The sequence below is a fragment of the Drosophila gunungcola genome, unplaced genomic scaffold (assembly GCF_025200985.1).
Source record: "Drosophila gunungcola strain Sukarami unplaced genomic scaffold, Dgunungcola_SK_2 000064F, whole genome shotgun sequence".
Classification (NCBI taxonomy): domain Eukaryota; kingdom Metazoa; phylum Arthropoda; class Insecta; order Diptera; family Drosophilidae; genus Drosophila; species Drosophila gunungcola.
In genome coordinates, this window is record NW_026453227.1 from 457,971 (window position 1) to 481,546 (window position 23,576).

At 36.2% G+C, this 23,576-nt stretch overlaps 1 protein-coding gene across 2 annotated transcripts in view; it reads right to left on the reverse strand.

Moving 5' to 3' along the window:
• Positions 1-22,176, reverse strand: part of LOC128264295 (uncharacterized) — a 34,789-nt gene extending 12,613 nt beyond the window's left edge. The window contains exons 1-4 of one of the 2 annotated variants that reach the window (XM_052999709.1): positions 21,875-22,176; positions 18,350-18,980; positions 17,518-17,734; positions 3,042-3,242 (exon numbers count right to left, since the gene is read on the reverse strand). In XM_052999709.1, coding sequence (XP_052855669.1) covers positions 3,042-3,242; positions 17,518-17,734; positions 18,350-18,796 — 865 coding nt within the window. In that variant the 5' untranslated portion in view covers positions 18,797-18,980; positions 21,875-22,176. Of the gene's footprint in view, positions 1-3,041; positions 3,243-17,517; positions 17,735-18,349; positions 18,981-21,863 lie in introns of both variants that reach the window. The other variant, XM_052999708.1, reaches the window with a different exon arrangement.
• Between the last annotated feature and the right edge of the window lie 1,400 nt (positions 22,177-23,576).

Here is a 23,576-nt window from a genome sequence, read left to right on the forward strand (position 1 = left end):
AAGAACATGTCCCAAGACTAATAAACTATTAAATCGAACCCTTTAAGTTGCTAATAAAAATTCAAAATATATTATAAAATATCTATAATATAATAATAGAAAATTTTAATATAGTACAGGAGTGCGAAAATAATATAAATATATTAATTCAGTATTTTAATGTAAGCAAATTAGGTTTTGTATTTAAAAAAACCGGAGATAGTCCTGCTTTCTCAGTTTTATGCTAAGCTAATAGTGGGTTTTAAACTCCAAAATATTATACTTCTTTTTAAGAAAGAAACACAAATAAATCTTAAAAACAAATTTAAAATTTCAAAAAATTTTAAATAGCTAAAGATTAACAAATCTAAAAAATAAGCACAACACAATTAAACTAATCTAAAATAAGGCGTTGATAATTTTCATAAGAATAATTTAAAATGTATTCAACTTGAAGTACAAATAATAGTTCCTCATTTAAAACACATATATTTGATAAAAAAAAAAATTTTTTTAAATCCATAAACTCCTTTTGACTCACTCAAAAGTATCCTTTTAAATCAATAAAATCTCTTTAAGTGGATTCACCTAAGAATCGTTTTTCATAAGCATCTCAGAAGCGGAAAGTCAAGTAATTTTTGTGAGCTCATAAATGATACTGTGCTCAAAACAAGTGGTTCGTAAGCCTTTTGGCCAAAGCGAATCAAATTGAATGGAATCGAACTGAACTTAACTGAACTGAACTGAACCACCCGAAGACCTCATAAATTTCATAGCGAAATTGTTAAATTTTAATAAAATCAAAGCGTATCAAAAACGATTTGTTCACCAGGCGACGACTGTTTCTTGTTTCTTGTTTTTTTTTTTTTGTGATTTCCGAGGCACAGGATACGGATACCCAACCCCCGGGACAATCGTCCTTGCCATCGTTATCCTTGTTCGCAGCCTGGTTATATCGCGTGTTTATTGTTGCAACAGTCGCGCGGGGCTCTTTAAAATAATTTAAGACTTAAGGGTTGGGTTTTTGGGCTCGGATTTTCCGGCTTCTGTTGCTGTGTATTGCAGCAACCCCCGCGATGCGCATTTCCAAGTCGCTTTTCGTGACTCGTTAAAGGATTAAAATCATTTTAATGGATTTTTCAAGCTGTTGTTTTGTTGTATAATTGTCGCCTCCATTGTGTCTCGCTCTGTTTTCATAAATAGGGCACACATTCAGCTGGCAACAGGGTGGCATTGACAGGACCCCATCGTCCTTCGCCCTTCGCCTCATTTGTCATCATCTTTATGCTAATGGCTTGAGGTGTTAATGAAGCGGCTTCCTTGGGTTCTTGGGGCAAAGTTTTGCGCGATACTGAGTAGGGAAGGTGGGCCACAGAACAACAGAACTCCCAACCAAAGGTTAAACTGATTATGAATTTTAAGGTATTTTTCATTCTACAGAAAGTTCGATTTTAAACACAAGTTGGTTGTGATATTTTTCGGCAAAGGCAGACTGTTTCTTAAAATAAATTGAATACATATTTTAAAATCTAAACTAAAGGTTATTGTTGTTATAATAGATTAGATGTTTTGTTATGTTATTTTTCATTCTTCAATAACTTTTGGATATAACTATTTTTTTTTAAATAGCTAATAAATTTAGAATAAATGCATAATTTGTACATACATGTAAGAACATAAAAGCTGCTATTTTAAATTAACATTTTTCAAAATATTATACTATTTATACATAAATTGTTGTCAAATTGTTATTGCGCTTGTGCCAGCAGAGTTTTTCACATTTTACAATCTTGTTACAAAAAAGTGAATAATGGTAATGTTGAATATAAAAAATTCGATAATATAGCCATTTAGGTTGGTTACCAAGTCAACCACAAACACAAAAAAGCCCTTAATATATCCTATCATTCCTAGCCCCTTAAACCGTGAAACTGCTCACTTTTCGTTCATTTTTTGTAGACCTAACCCTTAACCCCAGAATCCATAAAAGCGCAAGTCAGCTCATTAAGGACTTAGCCCAACTCAATTGGCGATGAGCCCAAAAAAGAAGCTCGCGGCCATCGCGAGAAGTGGAAACCCCTTCCGAGCGGGCTCTTATCATAATGAGGGGTATATCGCCGACCTATCGGGTTATAGGCAAAGATCTCTAATTAACCCATTAGCCAATCCCCGCCTGATTTTCCAGCGTTGGCTGGCCCAAAGCCGCGGGCATCGGGATTTCGGCTTCGGTTCGTTTAACCCCTGGATAAAAGGTATATTTATTTACAGCTAATTTCGCGTGTGGCCCGCGGCCAAAATAGACAGGCAATAAGCTCACCTGGCCTTAAACCTTCCAGCCCCCGCGCCGCATTAACCCCCGACTGCCCGACTGACATTGATACGTGTGGCTCGGTGTCTAACGAGCGACAAGCCCTTGAGGCCATTTCCCAAAAGCCGCTTAGTTTCCAGTTTAGCTTCGCTCAACTCACTGACACTTTGAGAAAATTCAGCAAATCCATTAATGGGAAATGCTCTTAAAGTCAATGTCAAATTTATTAAAAATATAAGCCTTAAGTAGGTTTGAATATGCTTATTTTATGTATTTAAATTCCTAATATTTAAATCATTTACTGCACCTTAAGCACTTCTTTCAAAATCAGCTTCTTCATTTTTAATTCGATTTTTTTATTACAATATTTAGAGTTATTTTTATTTACAAAAAAAGAAAAGTATTCACAATGTCTTCATACAACATTTTATAAATAAATAAATTCTCAAAACAAAATTATTGCTAACAAATTATTCTTATTAATTTATAATGATTTTTTGTTATGCAAGCCTTATTACCTTTTTTATAGAAAAGAATATAATTTGGTATGACTTTTGTCAGGAAAATGATATTTATCATAATAAAAAAATCAAACAATTTTCAAATGAATGCTAATGCCAAATAGCTAAATTATGAAACTGAACATGTGCTTTTAGGTAATCTTATTTTCGTCAGTGTGGCATTGATTTTACCGCTTAAGCCTTGAGATTCCCCCGGAATCCACCAATCTCCAACCGCCACCTGTTCCGCTTACCTGGCAACTTGAAGGGCAATCCGGCCATAAGTGGATCCGGTCCAAAACGTTGTGGCCCAAAGGCGAACGGATGGAATCCCTGGTGCCGAACCTTGGATCGTGGTTCCCTTGGCCCATCCACGGTCACCTTTATTGCCTTCGTGTAGGTTGCTATTTGAATGGGATTCGTCGAGATGACAATCGTCAGGGTGAAACTTTTGCCTGGAAAATATGAGTTAAGGCAATGGTCAAAATCAATACAAATTCCATAACATAAGTATATACATATATAACGTATATACAAAATGAGGCTTAAGTTTTTCTTTCTTTAAATTACATAAACTCAATTGTTATACAAAACATAATTTTAAGATATTTAACATTTCAGTGCTGTTTTCAAAAAATAAATATAAAAATACAAATTTAAATCCTCTAATTCTCAATAATAAAATGTTTGAATTCTTACAACAAATTTATTTGATGTTGAAAATCTCGTAAAATTAATTTCAAAGTCAGTTTGTTTGTTTTATATAGTTTTTCTTACTTAATAAACAATAATAAGATTGATTACTAATTAATCTCTAAAATCGGGTAAGAAAAAATTTAAGAAATAGCTTTTTGTTATCACCCCGATCGAAATATTAAATGTTAATTTTTGGTGACCATTCCAAGGCAATTTCAAAGCGGGCACAAATCGCAACGGATTCACACCACCTTTGGCACTCCCACGGCAGCTGCAAATTATGCTGTGAATTTATAGATTTTCTATGACCCTATGCGTTGCCATGGCCAAAATAGAGTGGCGCTTTGCACTTGCACAACGAAATTAAAGTGCGGAATGTCGAATGGGAATGGCGAAACGGGGCAACGGTAGCGTTTTTCGCGAAAATTAACCCCCGACGGAGTTGTGAAAGCTTCATAAAAACACACACACAACAACACACATGCAGACATGCAGATTTGCAGAGAGCGCATGAAATGAATGAATGAATGAATGAGCGGAGGATGCCGGGAATCAGGGGTTTATAGGGGTTATATCAGGGGTGAATCGGGATGGGAATCGGTGGGGAATCGGTGGGGAATCGGTTGGGAATCGGGAACTATATGCACTTCTTTCGCAGCCAATGCAATATTAAGTAGCATGTGGCGACTTTGACATGCCAACTATTGTGGCGATGTCTGGTCCGAGTCTCACATTCCAGATATCCCACATCCCAGATCCCACATCGCAAATGCTCTGCCCTTAACCCTCCACAGACCACCGACCGAAAAACCCACCCCCTAAACGGTGAGCTGCATATTTGAAATATCCATAAAGTGAAACTCCCAGACGCGCGAATTTAAAATTCATTTGCCAAACATTTTGAATGCCAAAATGCTTGAGTTAATCAACAAAAGGTGCAAAATGCAGAGTGAGACTTTTAAGTTTTAAGAGGGGGTTTTTGCCAAGAGATTTTGTGCACAACGATTGGGTTTTCTTGGGGGAAGCCAATTCATTACAATAAATAGAACACCATGTATATACATCATAAAGAAAACAAAAGTTGTATGTAATTTAAGGCTATGAAGCTAAATTTGCAATCAATACAAAACCAAAAAATATATGTTTTAAAATGGATTAAGATATGATGATTTAGCAAACTTCAATGCTTACTTACAAAAAAAAAAATTATATAACAATTTATGAACTCCTATTCAGTAAAAGAATGTTATAATTCTGCACACCATATTGACAACCAAAATGTATGACTGTATTCAATGAATGCTATTTTAATATCCAGATAAGAATGCAACCCACCTACTCTTGGCCAAATTCTGCAATTAGAATTCATGATCTGTTAACGAAAAGTGTGTGTAACTTCTGTATGTAAATTTGGCTCGGTCATCTGGCCTCATAATCCATTTAAATACCCCCCAACCCTTCATTTAATTCCAAGTCATTTGCAGCTTTCTGGTCTACACCCAAATAAGAGTACACATAAAAAACAAACAAACTTCTTAGATTAATATTAAATTAAACGAAGCATGCAAAAAAACGCAAGAAGGCGGTAATCATTAAGACAAAGGGCAGCAAACAAACTGACGATGTCTGAATTTTCTTCTTGGCCGTAACGGCTGCAATGGAAAAGTGGAGGGAAAAACCCCAGAAACCCACGCAAGAAAACAAATGAACATAAACACAGGCGAAACGAACCAAGAAACCCAACAAAATGAAATGAAACTTTTTTAATTATGCGCCCTCAGCAACAGCACAGCAAAAGCAACAAGCTGGAAAAGCGTGGGGTGTGGCGGGAAGTTGGGTGGATTAAAAGTCCAGGGGGAGGGGAGGGCAGGGTGTGTTTGGGAGGTTTTCCAAGTCAACAAGAAGGAGTAACCAGAGAAGGCTCGTAAAGTGGCTTAAGACAAAAGACTTAAGCGTCGTCTATTTTTGTTTTCTCATTTCTTTTTTTTTTTTTTTCTGGCTCAACTCTACTTGCTTTTGTGTTTTGCCAAATGAGCAAAAATTGCAAATAAATCTGTAGCTGTTAGCCATTTTCCACCCGGCCCCAAGCTCCATTTTCACACATTTTCCGAAAGGGGCGTGGCATCCACAACAACGGCGACAAAGAACTTTTGCCTGCTAATAAGATGAAAAACCATTAAAAGTCGACACAAGTCGCGTCCATTGCAAGTGAAAAATTTTAGTGGCCGGAGGGTGGGGAAAATTTTGGGTGGAAAAAATAGGGGGGAGTGGAAAAGCCAGTGGGTGACACTGTGTGCCGGGTTAAAATGTTGTCATTTTCGCAACAAAGCAGAAATTATCACCACTTTGCAAAAGGCGACGACAACGACGACGGAAAAGGAGTTGGAAAATGCGGAAAAGGGACTGGGAAAATAGGGTGGGGGGTGGTGCTGTACATCGGTGGCGATGTGGACAAAGTCTGCACCCTTTTAACAGGGCCCAACTGTGACATATTAATGTGCGAGAGTGGGCACACAGTGGACACAATTAAACATGAAATCAAGAATAAAAATGTATTTTTAATAGGAAAGTTAAAAATTAAAAAATTTCATAAAAATTGTTATTTTGATTGTTGGTTAAACTAAACTTAGCAAAATAAAGATACTTTAATTTCCGGGTGTTACTGAAAAATCTATGATTTGTATTCTATTCCTAAATACTCGCTTTTTGTAAAGAATATGTTTCACTAAATACCTATATTTGTATGTTTATTTTCTAAGATATCAAAATATGCACTATCAATATTATTATTACAGCTTATTAAAACTTAATTATTGAAATTTAAAAAAAAAGCTATTAATTTAAAAACTCCTTCTTACAATTCAATAAAAATATTCACATGAAAATCGATTAATCTGTTAAATAATTTTTACAATATCTAAACCAAATAACTACATTTTGAAATTTAAAAATTTGCACATGAACAAAATAACTATATTAAAAATGACTGCAAAATCTTTTGTGGTTCCCACACAACGTCTTATGTATATTTTAAATTGAGCATTACATTTCCAACGGTGGCGCATTTATGTGGACGCGAGTGTGTGTGTGTGTGTGTGTGTGCGCCGGGCGCTAAGTGATTTTAAAACAAAGTTTTAGAAACGTTTAACCTTACACAACAAAAATGTTTCATTTTCTGGCGGAGCAGAGAAGTTAAAGCCTTTGCCTGCATTTTAACTTTCGATGCTGATAATGAAGGCAGGACCACCCAATCCCCTTCCGAACCCCTCCCCCCCAAAAAAAAGGGGGCGTAAAAGGGCGGTGGGTGGGTGTGAGTGTGAGTGTGAGTGGGTGGTTGGACCAGGACAGCAAGGACACCGACAAGGGTTCGTATGCTTAGGCAATTTAATGGCTGCTACTGCTGGCTGCCTTTTGCCTTGTGCCTTGTGCTGTGTTAATGTCGTTAGTAGCATGGCGCCATAATTATAATTTGACATAAGACAAGAAGTCTGAGGTTGACAACAAAATGACATTTTAAATACAGCAGGATGCGAAACAACCCCCAGGAACTGAAAGGACACGCCTAACCCAACCCAATGGCAAGTGCTCGTATTTAGACACTTAACAGATCATAATTTCAACACTTTGCCTTAATGCCAGTGAATTTGCTTAATGGCCGGGCTTCATCGTGGATTATCAGGGGATCATATATCGGCCCGGAATTCCCTTTCTCTGCACACACACACACACACACAAACACGAGTTTAAACTTTTCTCAGAAAAATATATATCTTGGCATTCCATTTTGGTTACAGAAACTCCGGTCCAGTTCAAAAGTCTCTATTCCTCGGCAGTTTATTTGCATAAACTCCACTTTCGACGCCCCAGAGGCACTAGGATACAGTTCCTTGCCAGCCATAAATATTCATATGTTTATTTAATAGCAAAAGAGACAGAGTGTGGTAGCAGCTTTCCTTTTCTTTCGTCTTAGCCAAGTTAAGACTTTTTCCAGACACTTTGTTGTTTTGTTGAAGTCATTTTTTTTAAACTGCAGATTTCCTCATTTATTGTGCTTAAAGTTGAGACGTTTTAGAGTTGTGGCCTATTGGAGTCCTAAAACTTGAACCACCGTTTTTTGATTTTAAAAGGAAGAACCTTCAAAAAACTGTAATTCAATTTCTAAAGTTATAATATTTATCGAGATTTTTAATGCAATTTCTATTGTTTTTTAAAGGTTCCTTAACTCAATAAAACGTATTCCTAATTCAGTGAGGGTTAAGTAGGTCAATTAGCTAATATTTTGCATTATAATTTATCAGTTTAGTGTTGGCATTCTTTATATAATATAGATTTTAAGGCCCATTATTTGACAAATTGGTGTCCGATTTAAACAAAAATATGTGATTGCAAGTTTATCGTGAAAGCAGCCTTAGAAGCTGGACAAGTATGTCTCTGACTAAAATATTTTATTTCAGAGCTTTCTTTCTTGTTTCTCATGTCATTAAAATGTATTTTTGATTTTGATCATTTTTAGTGAGTTCATTTTATTGTTCCCCTTGTCTTTGTAACTTTGTTATGTTTATTACCGACTGTTGTCTTTCTGGCTTTATCAATTTTTCCCCTAGGCACTTTTTTCTTTCGCGGGATGGTTTTTATTTTTTAAAAATAATGAGAGTGGGACGCGTTTCAGTTTCACTCGGCTTCAGTTTAATAATCATAAATTGTAACCCTTTTTTGGCGCAACTTCTTGACTGCTCTCTCTATTTTTTGTGTTGACATCCGTTTTTCGTTGTTTTCCCGAAGGCGATGGTGGATTGCTTGATTTTCGGCTTTATATTACATGGCCGGCGGGCGAAATGGCGATGGGAAAACTTTCTCACATGCCGAAGACGAAGGAAATTAAATTTCCAGCCAAGTCAGAAATTATATTGGCAATAAATGAAGACACAGCCGGAGAAGAGGAAAACGAGCTGAAAACGAGACTGAGCCCCAGACGCTGCCTGCAATTACGACTTTCCATTGGCGGGGTTGGTTGACGAAAACGCCGGCGTTTTCTTCAAATATACGCAACGCTGCCAAACAGGAAGCCGGAATCGACGTTTATTAAAACGGAAACTCGAGACAACTGTGCGGCGGCACCGTCAGCATCAGCACAAAAATCTGGGGAAAATCAAAAAAAAAAAAAAAAAAACAAGAAAACGAAAACGAAAAAAAAATCGAAAGGCGACGGCGGAAGGGAAAGGAAATAAACGCGACAAAGACGATGGCGACAAGGACATAATTCTGTCCTTGGGGCTAGCTGATAAGCCACCCCCACCGCCCATCCGCCAACCAGCCACCGACCACCCACCGCCCACACAAAGGACGGCCGCTAAATTGCAATTTTCAAGATTTAAGCGTGAACAATAAATGTCACATAATCTGTAAGTAGCCAAATAAAGGGGCACTCTCCGCCCCGAGTGGCTAAGCCATTTAATTTAATTTATCGCATTTTAAACATCCAGCAAAACAATAAAGTCCAGCAACCAAACGAGCAGCAAAAAATGGTAAAAAAAAAAATAATAATATGTATATAGAGCGAATTTATTGATTGCGGTCAGCGAGGGAAATTCGAGAGGCAAGACTTATAAATTTATTTTCTGGACACAATTTGTAGGAGTGTCTTTTGATAAGAGCAGCAAAATAAATCTAAAAGCTTAAGATAACAAACAAAGATGTCTGGGAAATTTAAACTTTGTTTTGTTTTGGGGTTTTGTAGTCAACAAAATTATTGGGAATATTTTTATGCACTCATAGAACCGATTAATTAATAAAATGTTCTAATGAGCTAAAGTAGAAAAAATATTAATTTACATAAGACAAATTTTGTATCATTCATATAATAAAGACTATCTTGACTTGACTTAAAATATAAAATAAATTAACTTAATATAAATAGTCATTATTCAATTTTTTTAAATTGTAAGGAGCTTTTCCTTTTAATTAACTTAAAACCGGCAATTTAATTGTATATAGTAATAGTATTTTAATAAATTATGAAATAAAAATTGTATTTCAATTGTAATGCCTCATAAAATATTTAAATTATTTTTTTAAATAATGTAATTAAATAAATAGCCTAAAATGAAAATCTGGACCGTCTTCTTATAAAATATTTTGGCATATTAACCGGACTTGTTTCTGCTCTCTTAAACCAAACGAAATTTAACAATTAAGAGCCCATGGAAGTGTCAACAAATCTTAAGGGCCAGTTGGTGTTTTTGGCAACTCCTTCTGTCGTTTTCTCAGGACATGATGCGGGCAGGAAAATCTGTGACACATTTCATTATACAAATATCAATTAAGCACACGGCAAACACAAAATGCCGAGTGTGTGTGCGTGCGGCAACGCCAACCGGAAGTTAGCAACCCCATGGACATTTGGGGAGCGGGCGGGGTAGGTGGAAAAAACCTGTCATAAGGGCGGCTGCTTAATGAAAATTAAAAATTCAACATCAAACGTAAGGAAAATGTAAGGCAACAACAACCCCCGCGACCGAAGAAGTGTTAATGTGCCATCTGATTTATTTATGTAAAATACTGGGAGGCTCGCATGTGTGTGTGTGTGTGTGTGTGGATGGCTTGAATTCTGTGAGAATTCGTGACTTCAATTAAATTCCATTCGATACTCAAGGAATTTCCGACCGATGATGCGCAAGTAATTTCCGGAATTGGATACTGTGTGCCGCCAGCAAACAGTCAAATACGAATGCAAACAAACACAAGTCTGTCTCTCTATCTGTATCTGTATCTGTATCTGTATCCGTGCGTATCTGTGACTGCGACCGTGTGTGTGCATTTGTATTAAATCAAATTTTAATTGCGCATACTTGTCCCTCGGCAAATATTTGCAACTCTCGCTCGCCACCGCCTTTGACTGGAACTCCGTCTCATCCGCCAGCGAAACTGGCCAAAATGCTTTAGCGACAAGGAATTTAAGGTCAACACACACGCAAACACACACATACACACACACACACTCCCGCACCGTTCAAACAAACATTATGAGCCAACAGGCAAGCAAACAAACAAACGGCAAAGAAAATTCAACTTGTTTATTTGCCCACCAAAAAAAGCTAAGCCCTGAAAAATGGGAAGGAAAAAGTCAAATAATTCCTTAATCATTTAGCTACTACATTTTGTGTTATGGAAAAAAAAACATTTGGGTATACTTTAAAAATGTATCTTGACAATTCGATACTAAGCTGAGCATGAAATTTTCAATCATAAATATTTAATTTTTTAATTTGAATTTTCTCCAAAAATACAATTATGTGGCCTATTAACTTACTCAAAATTAATTTATGTTTATCTCTTTGCATAATATACAAATAAAACCATTAAAACTTATTTATGTTAATAATATTTTTCTAATCTAAGTTTAACATTTAAGTATTCATTTTTTATTCAAACTTTAAATTTTGTTAAAGAAATTGCAATATTTATCTAAAGCTTTAAGCCCATATTAAGCAGGATAAATTTATATTGATTTATATGTTGGCCCATATTTTTAAACTCAAATTGAATATTAAAACAAGAATTTAAAATTAATATATCTGCTCACATACCTTTAAATATATAAACCTTTGAATATAATTAACAATTAATTTAAATTAAAATATCTGCTCTATAGTGTTAGCTTCCAAAAAGTGGTGACTAGAATATGATTTAATTACTTTTGGGCCTTGTATTATTTTTAGATCAATTTAAAGGTTAGACTTGAGTTTAAATAATCGTTGTTTATTTTCAAATTAATTATAAATTATAAATGTACATCGTCTGACTTCAAATATTATTATATTCCAAAAAAAAAGAAACTCAAAAATATTTTTCCCACGACAGTGCTGACTGAAATTATAGATTAATACTTGAAGTACTGAGTGAAGTTTCTAGTTTGCTTTGGACTCGTTTAAGAAAGCGCTAGCAGGAATTTAAGATGCCCGAAATGTGCTGGATGTCAGGTTAATAGGGGTAGCCAAGGTTGAAATTCATTCGACTATAATTCCCCTAACGATGCCGCCTGTCGACTGAAAGAATCTTTGCCAAAGTCTATATAAACACCCGGCGAGCGAGGTCACTGGGTGGTGGGGGCTGGGGGGTTTGGCACTTCTTGGGGTGGCTTTGTGGGTGGTGTTTGGGGGTGGGTGGGGTGAGTTTTTGGGTGTCTACAACTAATGCCTAAATAAGTAGAAACTGCCACTGCCCCGCCCCCGCAAATAAAAAAAAAAAAAAAGTATCTAAGCGGCAGCTCCTAGGAAATCTGTCAAATGTCAACGGCAGCAGCGAGTTGGCAACGTTGACGTTGGCTCATTAAAAAACGAACTTGTCCCAGTCGATGTTTTTTGTGTTGCTGCCTTTTGGGACTGTAGCTGACACCTGGGCAAAAGTTCTCTCTGTGTGTTGGTTTGTGCACGGAAAAAAATCAGAGGGAATTCAACAGAATTTTTGCAGCTAATAGGCCCAAGGAACTGTGTTATCCTTACTGATAAAAGATTACAATTTTTGTTTTATGCTCAATCAAGATGCCTAATACTTTTTTGTTTTAAAAATTAAAACAAAATGACGTGAAAATTCTAAAACTAAGGAATAAAGATGAGCGTGTCCTATATTTACTAGGAAAAATAACCCTTAATATAGAAGTTAAACTTTTCTTTTCAAAATAACTGAAAAATTTAGAATTATTACCTAAAAGTTGAGCCTGGGTGCTTATATTTTAGCGACATCACCTTTAATATTTGAGTTTGGGCATTTTTATACCCTTGCAGAGGGTATTATAATTTCAGTCAGAAAATTGCAACGCAGTGAAGGAGACGTTTCCGACCCTATAAAGTATATATATTCTTGATCAGCATCACTAGTAGAGTCGATCTAGCCATGTCCGTCTGTCCGTCCGTCTGTCCGTCTGTCCGTCTGTCCGGATCGGACGACTATAGCATATAGCTCCCATAGGAACAATCGGAAAAATAAATGAAAAAAAATTATAACTTTGCTGTTTTTTAATTTTTTGTTTAGTTCTTCGACATATAGTAATGGTAAAATATTTCCGATTTACGGTTTAAATTTCATCAAAATCGGACGACTATAGCATATAGCTCCCATAGGAACAATCGGAAAAATAAATGAAAAAAATTATAACTTTGCTGTTTTTTAATTTTTTGTTTAGTTCTTCGAGATATAGTAATGTTTAATTATTTCAGAATTATGGTATAAATTTTATCAAAATCGGACGTCTATAGCATATAGCTCCCATAGAAATAATAAAAATATATAAAATAACTATCTAATAATTGAGCTGCAAATCATCATAGTTTCAATGTTTTTTTTAGCACATACTCAAGTAAATCATAATTTAAATGTTTTCAAAAGTATTTAATTAATGCAATAGCTGCAAGGGTATATGAACTTCGGCTTGCCGAAGTTTGCTTTCCTTCTTGTTTGTTCAAAATTTTAGGTCATTTTGACCATTTTGTCAGGTCATTTGATTTTTTTGAGCGTATAAAAATTTGTATATGTTGCTTTTGTAGGAAAATATAATATATAATAATATATTATTTTTAAATATATATGACTAGGTACACAAATGAACTACTATTATTCATGATAAATCATATTTAATGATACATTTTAAATACTTATGTGATACTTTACTTTATAAAAACATTTTTGAACATAAAAAGTTAGGCATATGTTATTGTGGTACATTAAAAAAAAGTATTATTTTTGCTAAGATCTTTTTAATAAAAGTATAAGTTAAGTAATATAGGAATTTTCTGAATTTGTACCAGTGTTTTTGGGAGGAGGCCTTGTTTCAAAATGGCGGCCTTAGTGCGACCATTTTGGCTGTTGGCCTGGGTGTTTATCACATTGCTGCTATTAATTAAGCTTAACGAGGTTACCGCTCACGACCACACCCCCCTCCACCCGCTAAAAATAGGCGGCGGAATGGTGGGGCGGGGCAGGGGAAAAGGGGTTTGGGTTCATCTTAGTGCGGCAAACTTCATAATGAAATTTCACCTTCATCTCATTAAAAGTCTTGAGCATTTTTCGAGCACAGCGCTGTGTAAATTGATGCGTGTCAGTTGGAAAAGGGTTTTCGCGTCCCAGTCGAGAAGGCAGTGCCACGCCCCTAATCCCACAAAGGCGCCCAGTTTGTTTGCCAGTTTGTCAGTTTCTCGAGTCTTCGAGTTTTCCATCTGCCGTTGAGTGGCAACGCTGGGGCGAATATTTAATTTTTAATGAAGTTTAATGGATGCCGGAAGCTTGAAAGAAACTGAGAAGCGGAACTGGGGAACTCAGGAACTCAGGATTTCAAAGGGGCACCGAAAAGCAACAACGCACCAATGGAATATTCACTTCAACCTGGGCTCTTGTTATTGTTTTTGTTTATTAAACCTTAATTTATTTTCCCAATGCTTAAGTGTATTTTTAACAAGGCAAAATTCGTAACTTATAAATAAATCGGTTGTACTATAATTTTAATAAGTATTCAAATTTAAATATAAGTTTCTATAACTCTTTTCCCTATTAAAGACCAAAAGTTTTAACAAACGTTAATAAGATTAATTTGTTATTTGCTACTGATACTTTAAGACAGTTAAAATAAAAAGCGCAATGGTAACATTTTATTTGTTAATTTTTTAATAGTATAAACTTTGTTTTATTTTTTGAATTTCATAATATATCAAGAAAACAAAGCACCAATTAGCTAATGCATTTGACAAAACTTCAGATAGTGAATATTCCGGTCAGCCATTCCATTTGCCTTCAATGGAAATGGTTTGGATTTTGGGCGTTTAAACTGAACAATAAGCAGGCTATAATCACTTGCAGTTAATTAACATATTATCTGCAGCTTAGATGTTGCGCTGCACTTTGGTAATGCACTTCAAAGTGCATGCACATCAGTGTGCAGCTCTCATTTACATGCATATGGCAGCAATAATTACATGTACCGGACCGCCCCCCTTCCCCCCCCCCCCCCCTCCCCCCCAACCCTTAACCCTTTCACCCTTAACCCCCCGAATGCTTAACACCCTGCTGCCTGATCCCTGCTGCCTGCTGCCCGGTAGAGAAATCTCTTTCGACGAAACGGCATCCAAGTGATTGTAATTCATTAGTCGACAACAACAAACACGATGCATTTGGATGCATGTGTGGGAGCGGGTGCATCTGTGTGGGTGTGGATTATGCAGTTTCCGCTTGACTGCAACTGCAGTTCCATTTTCCCATTTCCCCATTTCCCATGTCTCCATTTCCCCATTTCCACACTGCCCATTTCCACATTTACACGGCTGCAATTGCGATTGCAGCTGCTGATGCCGCCATTTTATCTAATTGCGTTGCCCCCTTCCTCCTCCCAACGGCATTACGCATACGCCGCGTGGTCCATATCATTAAAATTACGAGTGCTTCACGCACGCGAAAAAAGAATTGGTTTTCAGCTAAGAAGAAGCGAGGGTGGCGCACAGGATTATCAATATATTACAGTGGAACTTTAATAAAACTCGAAAACTTATTTCAATTTGTTCCAACTATTTAAAGTATTAGGTATGTTAGGGATAATTTATGTATTTTATTTAATTGGTTGTATTTAATTTAAGACTTTTATTTAAAACTAATTAAATATTTATATCAATTTAATGGATTTGAACTTTGGCAAATACAAAGGGTCCCGTACACAATTAAAAAATTAAATATTAAAAAAAGTTAAAAACCAAAATTAAATAAATAAATAAGCATCTGCACATACAATTTTCAAGGAGCAAGTATATTCAGGTTTTCACAAAAGCATTGACTTAAAAATCAAAAAAAGAAGCTGTAAATAATTGCCTGAAGCATTTTAAAAGTTGTAATTAAAGAAGAACTAAATACTTTTGCAACATTACAATAATAAGGAAAATCCTTTCATAAACTCATATTTGTATAGCGGGCCTTTATTATGGAATTGTTGAAAAATAATAATAAATAATAATACAAAAGTTAATTAAACCTTTCAGAAAGTTAGTTAGTGCTGTCTTTTCAACTTGCTGGCCTTATAAATACTCTTAAAGGCTTTTGGTAAAAAGAAAAGATTTATTTAATATTTAAATAAATTGTTGAAATTTCAAAGCCTAATTGCAAACGATTCTCAGTTGTAAAATCGTTTCAAATTCCCATAACACCCACGACTGTGAGCGTATCCCCTGCAATTGCGATAATGAAAGGCTCTTTTACAGGACTATCAATAGAGCTGTCCACCACCACCCTTTTTACCGCTTACCCCAGAGCCTTTTAACCCATGCTGGCCCTCATAAATTGCTGCATACCGAAGGGCGCTGGAGCGTCTGCAGCCTTGACAACTGCAAGTGGCATTAGTTGGAGCAAATACAACGGACAACAATTACAATTGCAGGCTTTGCATTACTTTTCCCTAGTACAAGGGATTTGCATTTGTTTGCTAATTGAAATTAAGCAAATAATACGAAGAGAGACTTCCACCCACGTAATCCTTTTGTAGCGCATTAAAACGAGAAGGGTTCGCATAAAAAAAAAAAAAAAAACAAAAAATGGGGTTCCCGTTTCGGGTTAAATAATTTAAATCCATTTGTAAAACATTTGATGCTGCCCTTTGGCAATTGTCACGCCCTTTTCCCCTTTTTCCCATTTTTTTTTTTGTCGACTTTTCCTACTTATTCCTGGCCGATAATTAGTATGGAAAAAGGTCCTTGGAATAATCAAATGTTTAAAAAAGATTTGGCAAAGTAAATCCCAAGGAATTATTTGCCACTTGAAACGTTTAAAAATGTCAAACAAGAGGATGGCCGAAATGGATGAATGGATGGCTGGAAGACGTTGCTGATGAGGGTGAACCAGAAGACCTTAACCCACCACCGCCCTGGCTCGTTTTCGTTTTCTCTTCTTCATTTTTTTTTTTTTTTTGTCGAGGGGTCAGACAAACTTAATGAGCAAATTGTCAAATGCCGCGGCAAAGCGCGCACTTAGACATGCCCTGAAAAATCCCCAAGAAAAATAACTTGGGCAAAAGTAAAAGTTGCCGGGGCTTTGAATAAACAGTTACGCTGATTTAATTTGCGAACCAAAAAAAAATATATATATATATACGAAAAAAAGAAAAGCGAAAATAGGAAAAATGACGGCGAAGGAAATTTCTATCACAGTATGTTGTCTGTCACCCTCGATTTGATTTTTAAATTGCGTTCGTGATAAATTGACGAAATGAACAGCAATAACGGTGGCGAGAAAAAATCTCAAGTAAAATTGACAACTGTCAAGACTGTCTGCCGTCTGCCGTCTGCCGTCTAGCCCCCCTGTGATCCCTCATCCGACGCCCCTGGACGTCCTCCCAATAGACATATAAAAATTAACTATAGACTACTTATCTTATTTGTTGATGCCAGGCCCCAAGGACCAAGAACCAAGGACCAAGCGCCCGGAAGCTGGCTACAAAAGTTTGTCAGCGGCTTTTGATGTGTCCTTTATATGGGCAAATGAGCATGGCTATGGGTATGTGTGTGTGCATTTTTGGGTGTATTTTTGGTTATATTTTTGGGCGCATGGGGTGTACTGTTGGGTGTGACAATATGCGTGGAACAGGAAGCAAGCAATCAACGCGAATGATATGCCAAATGGTAATGACAAAAACTAAAAAAAAAAGATAAATGGTCCAACCAGATTTTTTTCAATCTGTGTTTAATATTATTCATAGGTTCACAAGCAGTTGTGCGCGAAAATCTAGCTTTGCGCTTATAAAAAAATTCGCGAAAAACATAACTATTTTTATATGTTATGTTAATTTTTTTGGACTTTGTATATACTTTTCTTACAAATAAAAATTATATAAATGCTTGAAAGCATAACTTATTTAATATTGTAAGAATCAGAAATATTTAAATATTATTTCTTAATTAGTAAGTGCGTTTTCTTCACTTTATTGAACTGTATTATACGATTTTCTTTAGAAAATGGCGTATATGATTAGGAAACTAAAAATGATTTGGAGATTTCCCCATGACTCACCTCTGCCGCTCCTGCCCACAAATCGCAGATCGTTGAACTTCGCCACCTGATTCTTCATTACGGCCGTACAATTTCTCAGTTCTCCACAAAAGTTCTCATCATTTCCAGCCCGAATAGTGACTATTGTGCCATCCATGACCTCGCCCAATGCCAAAACCTTGAAGGCGATCGGTAGGGTTTTATTAGAACGCCAGTGTGTGGGCAAAGTGGTGCAAACCTGTTTGGGATAAGTCAAAGTTATTGATGAGTCAGCGAATTTAAAAAGAATTTTTTTTAATACATATACGAGAACCAAGCAATGAAGAGAATGGAATAAAAGTTCTAATATCTAGCACGGCACCTTGAGGTTTGATATATATGGTTAAATGTTCTTTTAATCATAATAGCTTGCATAAATAAGGCCTAAAAAAGAAGCCATTTCAGGATTTATAAAATTACTTTAAGAATGAAACCTGTTGCTATAAAAATAATATATCTTTCCGGGGTTAAGAAGGCTTCATTTTGGTCTGGGGCTAATGTTGGTTCAAATAATGTATTCACTATAATTTAACCATGTTATAACACGTTTCGTAGCCTTGTTTATTGTCAAAATATATACATTTTGAATAAAAAAAAAATTGTACTAAAAGACTGTATCCCTTCGAATTTAAGTATAAAATTGTCCAAAAGTATGCAGTAAATATTAGAACATGATTATTCGTAAGGAGTTCATCTGATTTTCTGACAAAAATTGAACTGTTGCATACTTTACGGCACCGTTTAAAGTTATTTTAAAACCGTAGTGATTTCTCGGGCATATCTGCATATAAAGTCATTGGATTGGTGTACTCACCACATGTGGTGACCCCGTCTTGACCAGTTCGCCGGGATGTTCGGCGAGCAGGACGTCGACGGTGCGTTCGATGAGATTCTCGGGGGTCAAATAAGGACTCGTGTCCACGGGCTTTGTTTTAACATTATTATTATTATTGCTGTTGTTGTTGTTGTTCGTTGTGCTGTTGTTGTTGTTGTTGTTGTTGTTGTTATTATTGGTGGTGTTATTGTTGTTGTTAGTGGTGCTGGAATTGTTGTTATTGTTGGCAGAGGACTCAGCATTTCGCCGCTTCGTTGTGGTCGTCGTTGTTGCTGTCTGTTGTTGCTGCTGTTGCAGCGTTTGATGTTGCTGCTGCTGCAGCTGCTGATGTTGTTGCTGCTGCTGATGCTGTTGCTGCTGCTGATGCTGTTGCTGCTGCTGTATTTGATTTGAGGTGGTCGAACTGACCTCAGCAGAAATGTGCATTATTGCAGCTGCTAGCTGGGCACAAGGTATTTCAGGGCTCCCCTTTGGTTGCCAGTATTCGCATTCAGTGGATTCAGTTGCCGGCGGGTTTTCGTGGGTTTTCGTGGGTTTTCGGTTTGATTTCGATGCCTGCCTCAAAGAGTCGACGCTTTCAATCCGATCATTGTCAGCTCATTTGGTAAATCTGGAAAATTAATGTGGACTGCGAGTGAAATTCGGATTGCCAATGGTTTTTTTTTTTTGTTCGTGGGCAAGGTGTTCTTTTAAGTGAATTCTCCAAAAATTCATAATAATTTTTTGAAAACAATATGTTAATATATAAAGTCAAACAAGGTTTTCAGATATTTTAGAAAATAAATTCAAACAATTAAGACTACAAAATGTAATTAAATTAAAAACGCTTTAAGACAAGTGAAAATGTTGTTTGAGTTACATTTTTAATCACTTTGACAACAAATTAAATAGCACATGAAGCTAATTCACAAAACCAAAATAAAATCACTGTAGCTTATATTCAACTAAATCAATATTATTATGCACTTGATCTTGAATACATTGTTATGTTTATATCGTTTAAATGTGTAAAAAAATACATTATATCCTAATTTAAATAATTTACTTAGATTTTTCCTAATTTGCTAACATAAAAATCGTTTTTTGAAACACAGACTGATTATTGTTTCTCCGTTTTTCGAAAGCTTTTGTTGTTTAGAAAACCTTAAAAAATATTCACGTATTATACAGCGTTTAAATTATTTAAAAATTTTTAAAAATTGAAAAGATATCACGTTAAAAATATTTCCAGAAATTCGCCTAATTTTCGCTCTATTTCACAATTGTTAGTTTGGAAAACGTTTTTTGGAACACCGGCACAGATAATTTTATTCCGGACCTCGACGCTTTTGTTGTTCTCCTTCTTTGTTTTCCCGTTTTTCAGCCCGCATAAGTATGCTGCACTCAATTATTATTGCACTTTGACCCCGGGGGGTTCGTGGGGACACAAAGGCAGAACCAGATTCGGATCCAGAATCGCGAATCAGAAACAGAAACAGAAGCAGTTGCTGTATAGTATCTGGAAACCAAACAGAAGCAAAGCGAATTGAATTGAATTGTATTGAATCGCAGCGAACCGCACACCTTTGCGCACAATTTGCATTTAAGCCGACGTCGGCGAGTGCAGCTCAATTAAATATTAAAAAATCATAACCAATAATGAGGAATTTCGAGCCGTTGGCCGGGCCCAAACTAAGATGTACGACAACTGCATCTGTGTGCGGCCGGAAAAAAAAGTATCTCATTTCATGTCCATCAAATGGCTGAAAAATGTGCGGAAAAAATTGTGAAAAAATGGGGGAAAATTATCGAAAGCGCCAGATGTTGCCGGCTTGTGTTTGGCCACCAAAAAATCAACAATGCCCAGCCAGTCGCTTTTGTTTAAATAAAAACCAGTTGCCGGACACAGCCGCGTTTTGTTTTCACTCCGGCGTTCTTTACCTTTTTTTTTTGCCAACTATACGGCCGATTTTCAGTCATTAAAGTTATATCAATAACCGAGTATATCAACCGATGATAAGAAATAAAGTTATTGTTATAAATTAAAATGTTATTAAATAAAGCCTTTACAAGACTTCATTTTCTAATGTCAATTAATTTCCAAACCAATAAACAAAGCTTACTAAATATTTATTGCAAAATGGAAATGCACAGATATTGTTTAGAAAAAAATGTATGTTTACGTATGTACCGAAATTAAACAATTATTTACAAAATATTAGTTCACAAAAAGAACAATCTACAAATTTGGGTAACTTAACTTTAAAATGTTTGAGATGTTCACAAAGAAAAAAAATATGTATTATTAAAATTTATTTAAAAATAAAATGCTTACAGCAAAATTGTTTAACAAAAAATTTGGTATACAATTTTAAGTAATTTAAGTTTTAAAATTAATATGAAAAATATTACAAAAAAAAGAGTATTTACAGCAGCTGGTAATTAAAATCCCTGAAATTTTCTTCTTGTTTTGTAATGTTGTAGCAAGTGGTGCACAAATACAAGCAGACCTAAAGATATATATCTATACATTTATATACGCTGCGTATTCGCGTTTTTACAACTTCCGCTCTGAAATGAATACATATGTGTACGTGTGAATTTATATATATATTTATATGCATTTTTTTCCCGCTGCCGATTGCAGATGTCCGGCCAAATGAGCTGGCCAAGCGACTATGTGGCGACATATGTGGCCACAGATGAGGGGAATAGGGGGGAACGGGGATCGTGTTTAAAAGGGGGGGGGGGGTCCGCCGAAGTCGGTCTAAATAATTGGTTAACAAACAAGTCGGTGACGGGGCTAGCCACACAATTAGACCAACAAATGTAAATTAACTCGTGGGAAAAAGAAGGATTTATGCGGAATTGTGGGACTTAGAAACAATTGACTTGAAAATTATGATTAAGGCTTACCATCAAGTGCCGAAAATTTGAATCGATCTTACATAAAAATATATCATATAATATAATAAAAAACGATAAAAATGTAATTGGAATCGACAGTTACAATTTATGTTATAAAATAAAATGTAATTCTTATATTTCATATTTTTAAATATTTAACTTTAATTATTCAATTAAAAAAGCTTTATCAGAAAAATTCCTTTAAATAATTAGAGTGTATGAAATTTTTTTTAATAAGTGAATCCTTTAAAGAACATATTTAGTCCAATAATCAATAATGACACTAATATTTTTAAGATTTTTATTTGATTAAATTTTAAAACACGTTATACATTTTCCTGAAACATTAAATTAAAATGTTTTTTAATATACATATTATAAACACAATTAAAATAGTTCGAAGGTTTTTTAAAAATGTGCCGAATTAAAAAAAAACTTAGCTAAATATACCTTGTTAAACTTTGTTTAAAAATTTTGGGTTTTGGGCTGCTGATCATTTGAACAAAATTGCATTAATATCCAGTATATTACAAGCTTTTTTAACTACGAAATTTATATGCTTGAAGATCACTTTTGTTATGTTTTACGGACGATCTTGTTTATTTACATTCAACTTACTTATTTTTCGAAGTTTTAAGGTTTTTTACGATTTCTCCCAGCACCAAAAATACGAGTTGGATTTATGTAGATTTGTTATTTGCCTTTTATGTTGTTATTACACCATAAGCACTTCAAAAAAATTAATTGAATTTTGGCCAGACTTTTTCAATTTTGGGCTATTTAATTGTGGTTATTTTGTTTAGCCACCGGCACACACAAACACACACGCACTCAGACACAGCTAAAGATACAGATACAGATGCAGGGACTCAGAGACACAGACACAGACACATATACGGGGGCTGAGACTGGCGATCGAATCAAACGACACGGAGATATTAAACTATTTTTTTGCGGTAACCATGAACGCGACCACTACGAGCGGTTGGCAACGTCGACCACCGACGCCGGCAGCGACGGCGACCGCGACAGCGACGCCGGCAGAGAGCCCCACGATTTGAAATAGAAGAACGTTCGTGTTCCCAGCATCCAAAAGTAACGAAGTCTCACGCAGGACCCACGAAGTCGCCGGAGGATGCGAAGGATGTGAAGGACGATGGAGCGCAGGCGACGCCTCATCATAATCACAGGCGAAAAGAAGCGGGACCACCCACCACCCCCCAGAACACCCCCCTCCTTCGTCCTGGAGCGACATCACCCCGCCCCCCAGGGGAACGTCTATGTCGACTTCTTACTCAACTGCAGGGGGTATATACAGTTGAAACTCCACAAAGCGAAAATAACGGAAAGAAATAATTAACCCATTCTTTAAATCAGTACGTTTGTCTATCGGGTAAAAAATTAACCAAGCATTAACACATTATTTTTAAAAGAAATACCTGATAAATTAAATACTCATAAAACCAAAAAAAAAGGTTTCAGGCCAAAGATTCTTAAAAACAAAAAGGTTTTTTTTTAAACCTTGCGCGAAGGACCAAAATGTACTTATTGGTAAATTTTTACTACCCATTAACTTTGGTTAAGCCGGATTTGGTTATCGCTTTCACAGTGAAGATATGTAAGAATATCATTACAACTGTCGATCACACGATAATATTAAAAACAAATACAAAATTGAAGAGCTACCAGAATTAAGTAATGCTCCAAATCTACAATCTGTGTGAGATCTTGTGAATCGAGTATTATTGAGTATATTTTCCAATGATTACAGGACATTTTGATGGGTCCTACTTAATGTTCGACTTACCGAGGTCCGACTGTGGTGTTTTCTTGGAATTTTTTTCTCACAAGCCTGGATGCTGTTGTTGTCCTGGGTGCTTGGATGCTTGGATGCCACTTCTCCTTCTTTTTGGCTTAACATTTACCGCGAGAACCAGTAGCAGCGGTTGTTGTTCGACAGCGCAGTCGACGCTGACGACGACGTCGGCAGCGACGCCGGCAGAGACGCAGGCAGAGGGAGGGGCAAAGGGCCAAGTAAACCGAAAACCGAAAACCGAAACCAGAAAACGTCAACTACACCACAAGCAGAAAGGCCGCAACGACGTCTTCAAGTTGGCCAGAGCCGCCGTAGCACCACCCATTACTACCATCCACCTACCCCACCTACCCCACCACCCACAACCTCACCACCTCACCCCTTACCACACCCCCACGAAAAAAGGGCAACCCACCACGAGTCTTAGAAAAATTGCGCTCAATTTTTTGGCGCACTCTGGAAAAAATGCCAGGCAAGAGTGAGAGGTAAACAGACAGGCCCGAA